A 9,900-nucleotide genomic window follows, 5' to 3' on the forward strand; every position below is an offset into this window, starting at 1 on the left:
GAAGAGTTTGATATGGTCCTATCAAGAAATAGCGTGAAAACTAATTGCAGCTTGGGAGGGAATGGGACACTAGGATTGTGATCCCGGAATTGAAAATGTAGGCTGTGAGACAATGGAAAACTCCTTTTAAGAGATATGTGCTTTTGACTTGTTCCAGAAAAGGGGTAGGGAACAACAAGTGAAGATGGTTTCAGTCACTTTTTATGTATGTTCTCTGTTTTTGATCTAGGTCTGCTCCAGCTCCTACCCAAGGTCCCACCGGGGCCGGGGCTGCAGGGCCACCTCCTGCTACCAATGTGTCAAGCAACAAACGGCTGCAGCAGACACAAGCCCGGGTGGATGAGGTAAGTGGTTCTAGGTGATTTGTTGCTCACAAACATGCTGATGTGATTATTATTTTGTTCTTTAAGATGCTCTCCTCCCTAATGAGCCAGTAACTCTTGCTTGTCTGAAGGCAGTGGATGTAGGAAATGAGGTTTACCAAAGGGTGGCATTTATTGAGGAGGCAGATAGTGCGAGAGAGATTCTGAGTATGAACATCCTTGTACCAGTAACATTTCTCCAGAATAAATGTGGGCATTTGGTGCTAATTCAGGAATTCATCCCAGTCAGTCAGGTTAGGAGGAAATGCCATAGTGGAACCAGCTCTTTTAATGTGTTCCTGCATTTCTGAAGGTTAGGCGCTAATATCACAGGCTGTTTCACAGGGACAGGCCGTTGGCTTCTCATAGATAGATTCAAGCCATGAGAATTGTACAGCTGAGGCCATAGTCATTAGCCAGAGCCCTGTTGATTAATCATCACAATTTATCCCCAAATAAAGGCACCCACACATGATGTCATAATACCACCTTCAACAAATCCCCACTCCTTTTGTTGGTCTTGGAGGACCACGTGCCTGTTCCAGCATGAATCCTTAAATTATTGTAGTACACAGACTACCCCGCCACTGCGGCTGTAATGCCAGTGTCCACCTAACTGCTGTGATAATGGGAATAAATGAGTGTACCACTGCTTATGGGTGTAGTCCCCAAGCGTACCAGCAGTACAGTAGTTGCACACGTGCTGTGCAGATTTGTGTGCTGGGTATGAAATACAGAGTTTTGCTAAACCCTACAAAGAGTTAAGTAAATAATTGCTTACTGTCCATGGGGAAGTGACTAGGGCTTGTGTGATTCTTTAATGCCAGTTCAATAAAACACACATTTGAAAATAGCTATTTAGATGCATAAAGACCTCTATTTTCAAAAGCCCCAGGTATATATAAAAATAGTAGAGAAGACCTCACAACATCCAACTCAAATGCATTTCTTAAGATGAATTAAATACATCTGTCAAGTTGAGCTTTGTCTTTTCATTGCTGAAGATCTGAAACAGGGTCTTTCTGGCCTCCCCACTGCTGATGCTTGGAGCTGATCACAAGAACATCCTCTGGCTGCAGAAACGTCTACAGAAATTTCTAGGCCTGGTTCTCTTATTACCACTGGCTTTCATATCACACTAACTTCATTGACGTTAGTGGAGTGTCTCTTGCAGTGGGGAAAGGAATATTACATTTCAGCTTTTGTCAGAATAATGAAATAAACTCCTTGTCCTGAACATATTACATCATGATGGTGCTGTGATTGTTTATGTGAGCTTCAGTAAAAGTAATTGTCCCTAGAAGATGAAAAATAATTACTAATTATTGTCTATAACAAGTGATGCAGGTCAGATACCTAGGGTTCTTCAAGCAGATTAATGGAGATGGCTCCAGTGAGGCTACTGAACCTCCATTTTGTGTTTAAGATACTCTAAGACTTTTTATTCATGCCCATGCAAGTTTGTCGTGTTGTGAAGCATGATGGAGTAATTTTGGCAGGAACTCTTAACCAGTATGAGAGGACAGTGAGTAGCTCTTGGATTTGAGGATTAGGCGGGTGATTATCAGGGTCCATGATTTTTTTCATTCCAGTTTGAGAGGGAGGCTGAGGTTGGTATGGGTTTTGAGTGGATAGCACATGGTCAGTAGGCCCTTGTTCCATAGAGAAATCACAGTATAAGAATAACCAAGGGAGAAAAAAGCCATTGGGCTTTCAGTACTGTGAAGTCACTAGGGTGAAACTGGTTTATAGCACTGAATGGTCTGATCTGTTAAGCGTTGCCATGACCTCCCTACTAGATCTTACTAGATCCCTACTGATCCTTACTAGATCCCTACTAGAAAGAAAAAGTGGTTGTTTTTCTTTCATGTCTTGTTGGAAAATAATCTGTAGGTGGCACCAAACACCACAGCACAGCACTACACTCCTCTGGCTATTCTAGTCCAAGTGCTGTTCTGCACAGCACTTCAAACCCAAACCCAAAACTCAGCAACATGATCACGATTTTGCTTAAGAGAAAATTTTTGGTCTTGGTAAAACGACTGACATTTTTAATGCCATATCAGTGCTGTTACAGTACTTCAGCTATATCCATGTTCGCTTTTCTGCTATGATTTCTCTAGACATCCTAGAGCTTATTTTTTAAAGGCTCAGATTTTGGTTTTAGTTTAGACAAAGGTTTATTTACTTGACAAAAATGCAGTGTTGTCTGGAAAAGTGTTCAGTCAGGTTAAATTCAATAAATAGTTCTGGGCAAAAAAGGGAGAGAATGGGTAGGAAATGTTACAGTATTTTGTTTCAGCATTTTCAAATAGTTTAAAATATTCCCTACTAAACATTTTATCAAGACAAAATTCAGCTAAATACTAGCTGAGAAATGAAAACATAAGTTTTTTTTTTTTAATTTGATGGAAAGTTTTGGGTTGGAAAAGCAAGTAAGAAAATTTGGGTTGACCAAAAGATTTGATTTTGTTTTAGGTTTGGTAGACAAGTGAAAAAAACCTTTGGAGTTTTGAAACACCATTTAACCCTGTGCCAGTCCTTTCAAAGATTCTTTCACTACCAGTTTCATCTCACTGTATTTAAATCATGGGTTTTTAAAATAACTCTGGGTTTTTGCAAGTAATATTTAAATTATATTAAGTACAAAAAACATAGAATTCTTTATTACAGAGTGTAAGAAGCAACAGACCAGCATCCATATCCACTGCTAGAGTAAGTGGACACAACTTCACTGAGATTGGTATACGGTCTAACATTCACATTAGTGATTAATTTGTACAAGATTTCTGTTTAGAGTTATTGGCTTGCTAGAAGAGGATTTTTGTCTAACTCAACATGTAAAATATATGCATGAATGGGCCTTACCTATTGTACTGGCTGTGCACACTTCTTTTTGCTGTGTAATGAGGTGGCATGGAGTCCCTGATATGCTTCAGGCTGAATTTTGCCAGGTAAAATTTTCTCCTCCTCCATTTTCAAGCAGCACTTCACAATTATGGCTGGGAAGTCATCTTGTCTGTGAAAGATCTGCAGAATAAGTAAATTCCTTGGTCAGGAAATGCATACAGTTCCCTTTAGAGTGGGCTTTATCTAGCTGATTTCTCTAGTTCAGGTAAGGAAATTATATTAAATGTATAAGGAAAATAATGGCTTGGTCTTAGTGATGACTGGACAAATGTCAACCAAATTGTAGTAGAGGGAGTGGTCCCCATCAGTTTTTTGTATCTATAGTGAAGTAGCTAAAAGTAGTTGTAGGCTAAAAGAAATCAAAAGCTTTAATGAAACTAATTACAGTATTCCATAATGTCCCTTTATTTTTTACCTTTAAAGGCATCTGAACATAGCTATATTCATCTTGTTCTCACTGTGTCTCTTTCCATAGGCATGTTTTCTGATGCACTGCCCAGGTAATTGCCATCACATACCATAATGGCAAATGGCTGGTTTCAGTATGATATGTGATACTCCAGAGTGTGAACATACGGATGACCTTTGGCTTTACTGTGTGTGGAATCTAACATGAGGCTGTGTCTTTGCAGGTGGTAGACATCATGAGAATGAATGTGGACAAGGTGCTAGAAAGAGACCAGAAGCTATCAGAGCTTGACAACCGGGCAGATGCACTGCAAGCAGGTGCCTCACAGTTTGAAACCAGTGCAGCCAAACTGAAGAGAAAATACTGGTGGAAAAATTGCAAGGTAAGGAATACAAATTCTTGTTAAGAATCAATTCACTGCAGACATTATTTTCACTTGCATTTAATTGGATTTTGGTTGCAGCATGGCATCTCTAAGTGGTCTCTTCTTGTCAAGGAAGAAAGAGATGCTTTGCCCTCTAGGCTCCAGGATAGTAAGTTTGATCTTTACCAGAACCTATTATCTAGATAATTTCTGCAGTACATAAAATGTAGATACAAATTCTGATGCGTCAGTCAGTGCTAGCAAATCGGGATAGGAGAGAATTCCATGTTAATTCATGTCAGTTCCCTGTGTGAACCACAGAACCTGGACAGGTGCAGTGAATTCTAATGGTGGGAGAAAAGAAGCCTTTTCCTTGTGGGAGATATTCAGCCTCTTGATCTTTAGGATCAAGGATTTAGGATGGTAAACTACCAAAAAAATACTTATTTCCACAAACTGCTGTGAGAAGTGAGGAAATTACAGTATCTTTTTAAGAGAGGCAGATTAGGATAGAGCAGGACTTTAACCAACCAGCTCTCTTCTCTGCTGTCTTCAAAGTCTCATCCTTCCCCATGAGCAGAGGGAACCTCACTCTCCTCTGCTTTTTCAGACCTCCTCCAGGATTTGTGTTCTCTGGACCCAGAAACTTCACCTCCTCTTATTCATATAAGACCCCATATCCTTGCTTTTTTCTACTCTGCACTACCAACACATGAACACTAGGCCAAAAGTTCAGCTTCATTTCCATTTCTCTTCAATACCATCTTTGCTGCTGATCATTCATGTCCACCCAAATAAAGCCCCCTGTTCCCAAAGGAGAATCCCACATGTATCTCTTGCCTGCCTTGTCTCTTCAGTCCACAGTGCTATGAAATGTAAAGCAAGGCAAAATATTCTGGGTAAACTACATGCACAAACACTCCAGAAATAAGTGGATCTAGTTTAGAAATTCAACTGTGCAGCTCCTCTGGGCTTCTTCTAGCTGTTGCCCAGTTGCTTTGCCAGACAGTGCAGGAAGCAGGGCTCCTGGGAGATACAGACACAGAATTTGAGTTATGTCACCCATGCTAACTGCACTCACCACTGCACTACACTAGACCTTCAAACCTACCCTCGTTTTGCTTTCCTTATTCTCCCTTCCTGATTTACTGTGACAAACGGAATCCACCTGTCCTTCCTCTGGCTCCCACACTCTGGAAGGAGGGGAGGGGAAGATAATCTCCTGCAAGCCAATGGAAACTTACTTCAGAAGTTTACTTTTTCTTTACTTTACTGCTAGAAGTGGACAAAGTAGATCACTGCATCTTAGATGATGAGAAAGAACTTGCTAGCTTTGACAAGAGGCTATGTCCATTGCTGGTGGTCAGCTGTTCCTAAAATTGATATTAAATTTGGGGCCTTAATGAGTCTGTTGCAGTGAGTCTTTGCAAGAATTAAAAGTGCAAGGAATGAGCCACTAAGTAAAAGCAAAAAACCTGAGGTCTTAATGTCTTCCATGTGGAAACCTGACTTTCTCTTTTTTTTTTCTCATAACTTTCTTTTTACAGATGATGATCATCCTTGGTGTAGTATGTGCAGTCATTCTCATTATAATTATAAGTGAGTAATTCATTTTCTCTTTTGTTTATGATCTCAATAGCGCTGTGACTGTACAAAGTGCTGATATATTAAAAAAAAAACAAAGCATAAAAAAAGGATATAAAATATTTAAACTGATTTGTGGAATTCCCCCTCTAGTGTCATGCTGTTATAGTGAGAATTACTGCAAACTCTCTGGACACATGAATAGGTAGAATGTGTTGACATTTAATATATTTTATATTAGCATATTACATAACTTTCCCTAGGATTAAAGACTCTCCCTTTTCATGTTTATGTAATTTTTTATTATGTAAAATCTCAGTTTCAGATAGCTTCCTTTCATTACAACCAGTGCCACAATCCTGGTGTTTTCTAGTGAGAACAGTAATACTTGAATTGCCCCATGCCTATAAAAAGAGGGTGAAGGTAAATGGGCATCCAATGCATTTTTAAAAGCATATAGGTGCCTAGTTCCCACCAAATCAGCTGGAATTTGAGATGCTGGTGCTTCTGAAAATCCCTTTGCATCTTGAATACCTAAATATTGTTAAAAGATGGCCCAAAGTCTTAATGATTTCTTACCTTGAAAGATCATCTCATTCCACATATTTGTTATAGGAAAGGTAGCATATGAATGAATAATAGCAGTCATGCTGGTTGGGAGCCAGGGATCTTGTAATGACAGGAACTGAACATTTTATTTATGTAACCTCTGTGTTAGCAACAGCCGTTATGTGACATAACTGTAATACGGCATTAACTCCTAAAAGGGAGATTTCTTGAGTTAAACAATCCAGCTAGTAACCCAGAAGAGATTCACCGGGAGGCTAGACTATGGATGTGAATTAATTCCCACCTCTCAAATTACATGCCTTGTATTCACCATGTTTCCATTTTCCTGTTGCTTCTGCAAAGGCGGCTTACAGAATCACCTGTAAACATGACTAAATGGATTGAGATACATGTGGCAGTTTATTAGTCTTACAAATGCTGGCACCAGAGTGACCCAGAATAATTCTAGGGTTTCGTAACACTGATATGGCAAGGATGGGAAGTGGCTAGGTATTAATTAACTATATTAACTGGGTACTTGAAGCAACTGGCTTCAAGTGAAAGACAGGCCTTTGTTCTGCATCTAGTGCAGCAACCTGGGAAGACAGATGTGCAGCCATTGAACTGATTGCTGTGTATATGTGCATCACCAAGAATTATGTGTATCTTAACAAGAAAGTAAAAAGCAGACAAGATAGCTCATAATTTGTCCTTAGAAATTAAGCTTGAAATTATAAATAAGTAGTAATATTGTTTCCCTCCTGGTTTTAAATGTTGGATGCCTGTCCTGGTAAGTTTAGAAACAGCAATAGCAGGTTTGACATGGCTTAGGTTGGGTTTAGCGTATTTAGTCACAAATTTGAGTGTCACATCATCAAACCCAGGTCATGGCTCACCATAGTGAGATCTAGTGCAAGTTTGGTGAGATTTAAGTGTATTTAAGCTCTCAATCCTAAATTATTTTTTCAGTCTATTTGATCTTTCTATACTAATGCCTAAAGGTTGCAGCTTCAGGAAGGACCGCATGTATTGAACTCAGTGATGTATTTATTTACAGTAGCTCTCAAGTATATGTTTGAATCCTGTTGACATCAAGCATCCAAATGCTGTCACAGACAAGGCCTCATGGGTTCTCCAGTCACTGATCTGAACGGGAACAAAATCATACCCTCCGGGCAGTGATGGCTATAGCTGCAGCTAAATTGGGTAGTTCCTCACAGCAACAAGCTACCATGGCTGGTGAAATGGCCTAAGCCAAGCTTCTTACCAACCTGGTAGTGCGGCCCTGCAAAAGCAGGCTGGCTCCCTGCTGAAGGAAGAGTTACAACATTTAGGAGTAGAGGTATTGCTGGGGGTGGTGGCTGACATCACCGTCAGTCCTTGCCCTTTCTGTCTTTCGAGCCAGAGCCTCCCCTGCTTTCCACTCCAGTTCCAGACCCTCCAAACTCCTTTTGACACATGAGGAGCAGCCTCGTTCCAGCCAGGAAGGCATACTGTGTGCAAGACAGGTCATGGTCTTTCAGCAAAGGTGTGCTAAAGGTGTTTGCCATCCTCTGACAGCACACGCTTCTGTGAGATAAAGCACAACAGTAACTCTGTAATAACTGTTGGTTTATGTCTTTTTTTTTTTTTCCCTTCTGCTTTCTTTCTCAGTTTATTTCTCCACTTGAAAAAGCGAAGATGGAAGACTTGGCACAACTTTGTTCATATCAACCAACGATATCAGTGTTCCTTTGTTGAACTCCGCTTTTTAATTCCCGGTGTCTTGGGATTTTTGCTTGTAATAACCCATAAGCATTCAGTGTGGTGTGTTTTGGAATTCTGTTGTTTCCACAAGAAACTGTACCAGCTAAATACTGCCAAGTAGTTCCATACACTGTCTTATCACTGTGTCTTAAAATGTGTACGCACTGACCTTCAGAAACTGTAGTATATGAAAAGCATCCTAAACATCTCAGAATTAGAGAATGCACCTATGGGGAAGCTCCTGCTTAAAGGGACACTGTCAGGTGGATTGGACACAAACCTAAAGTTGCAGCAAACATTAGGGCCAAAATTCTCAATCTGAGCACCTAAAGCTGGATGGCAAAATCCACTATCGGATGTAACTTTCTGGGGTAGTGAGTATCTGCTACTCTCATTGAAGAGAGTGGTACCTACAAGTATTCATGTAAGACATCTTATTTCAACTTAGCCAATCAAACACAGAAGTTTTTTGAGATTAGTTGTAGTATCCAAGTCTAAAAACATTGCCTGCAGAAAATAAATAGGACTGGATTATCATCTTTTATGGATTTAAATTCTTCCTTATGGGGTGTTCTATACAAGCAGAATGGCCTCAATATGAAAGCCAGAAAGAAAACTGTATGACAGCCGAAAAAGCGTTAGCTAGCACAGTCTTGAAAAAGCCCAGTGAAATGCAACAATGGTAATACGAGCATCATAAATGACCAAGATACAGACTCTTGCTAAAAACTCAAGGCACTGTTTGTCAGACTTCATAGGACTCTCTTGAATGCCAGTCTCCGATACTTATGGCCCTAACTTAAACCACATGAACAACTTTGGTGGTATCTGTGGCTTCCCAGCACAATTGTAGGAAGCCACCTCTGCATCATTTTTGCAGAAATGGTCCCCACTGTGAGGACCATTCAAAAATCAGGAAGAAAAAGGTATGGGTAAATAGAGGGAACAGTGGAGAGAGGCCGAGAAAGGGAAGGGTGCCTAGCAAAGCTTTCCTGGAGAAGAGGAAGGCAGAGAAACACTGTTCCAAAGTGGTGGTGTTAATAGGCTTTTTAAAAATTTAATTTGTGTATGTGTATGTGTAGTTCAGAAACTATAGTGTCTTTCTTGTAAAGTGCTCAGCTGAGATATTTTTCATACTCAACTAGTTTAACATTTGATGTAATTAAGAGGAATGATATATTGTGGTTTGGGAGAAAGTTCTTGTATGCTGTTGTTGTAGGGTTTCTCCCAAATGTTGAATTCCTTGGTTTTATCTTTTTAAACACCGAATAGTTTAATCATAGTTAACCAAACTAAAAATGAATTATCAAACATTAAGCCAGGAAATTCTGAAAGGGTTTTTTTTTAGAATAACTCCTTCAGAAATTCTAAGACAAATTTGTAGATTTTTTTTCCCCCCACAATTAGGGCATAGAAATGGTGATAATAATAGTGTAAATATTCCCATTGTGGAGCATCTCTTTTGACATAGTGTAAGATTAAAAAACAGAGACCCAGACCAGTTTGTTGCAGTGGATCTGTATACAAATTGGGGTTAATTAAAATTCTGCAGAGAGAATAAGCAATGATCAGTTGAAAGGTTCCATTTGCATTTTTTTCCCTATATATTTATTACTTCATATGTACTGTTTCATGTATCATTAAGTAGTAGGTGGCCACAGTTTTAATGAAACTTAACTTTGAAAGTTACTAATGTGCTACTGGATGTCCTTGTACGCCCTGTTCACTTCAGCCCTTCGGTGGAGTGAGTACATAATTCTAAAATCCTCATGGGCCAGACAGAAAACTCTGCTGTCATTAAGGGTCTGGCTCCATGAGGTGCCACAACTGAATGCTGTGTATAATTGAGCCTCTGCTGGAAAAGGAATAAGATGTCCAACTTCAGGGCTCTTTTTAAACTACTAAGATACTTGGTTAGCTGATATGAAAGTTACCTCCGAAGACTGGGACCCTCCCACCCATACCCATATTGAGAA

The 9,900-nt window shown here is 39.7% G+C and overlaps 1 protein-coding gene across 1 annotated transcript in view; it reads left to right on the forward strand.

Annotated features, from left to right (window-relative positions):
• The window catches only part of VAMP2 (vesicle associated membrane protein 2), a 45,130-nt gene extending 35,709 nt beyond the window's left edge, over positions 1-9,421 (forward strand). Inside the window, exons 2-5 of the mRNA XM_074153377.1 lie at positions 230-344; positions 3,905-4,063; positions 5,593-5,644; positions 7,832-9,421. Coding sequence (XP_074009478.1) covers positions 230-344; positions 3,905-4,063; positions 5,593-5,644; positions 7,832-7,848 — 343 coding nt within the window. The 3' untranslated portion in view covers positions 7,849-9,421. The remainder of the gene's footprint in view (positions 1-229; positions 345-3,904; positions 4,064-5,592; positions 5,645-7,831) is intronic.
• Positions 9,422-9,900: the final 479 nt, after the last annotated feature.

Source organism: Numenius arquata, chromosome 9 (genome assembly GCF_964106895.1).
Source record: "Numenius arquata chromosome 9, bNumArq3.hap1.1, whole genome shotgun sequence".
NCBI classification, from domain to species: domain Eukaryota; kingdom Metazoa; phylum Chordata; class Aves; order Charadriiformes; family Scolopacidae; genus Numenius; species Numenius arquata.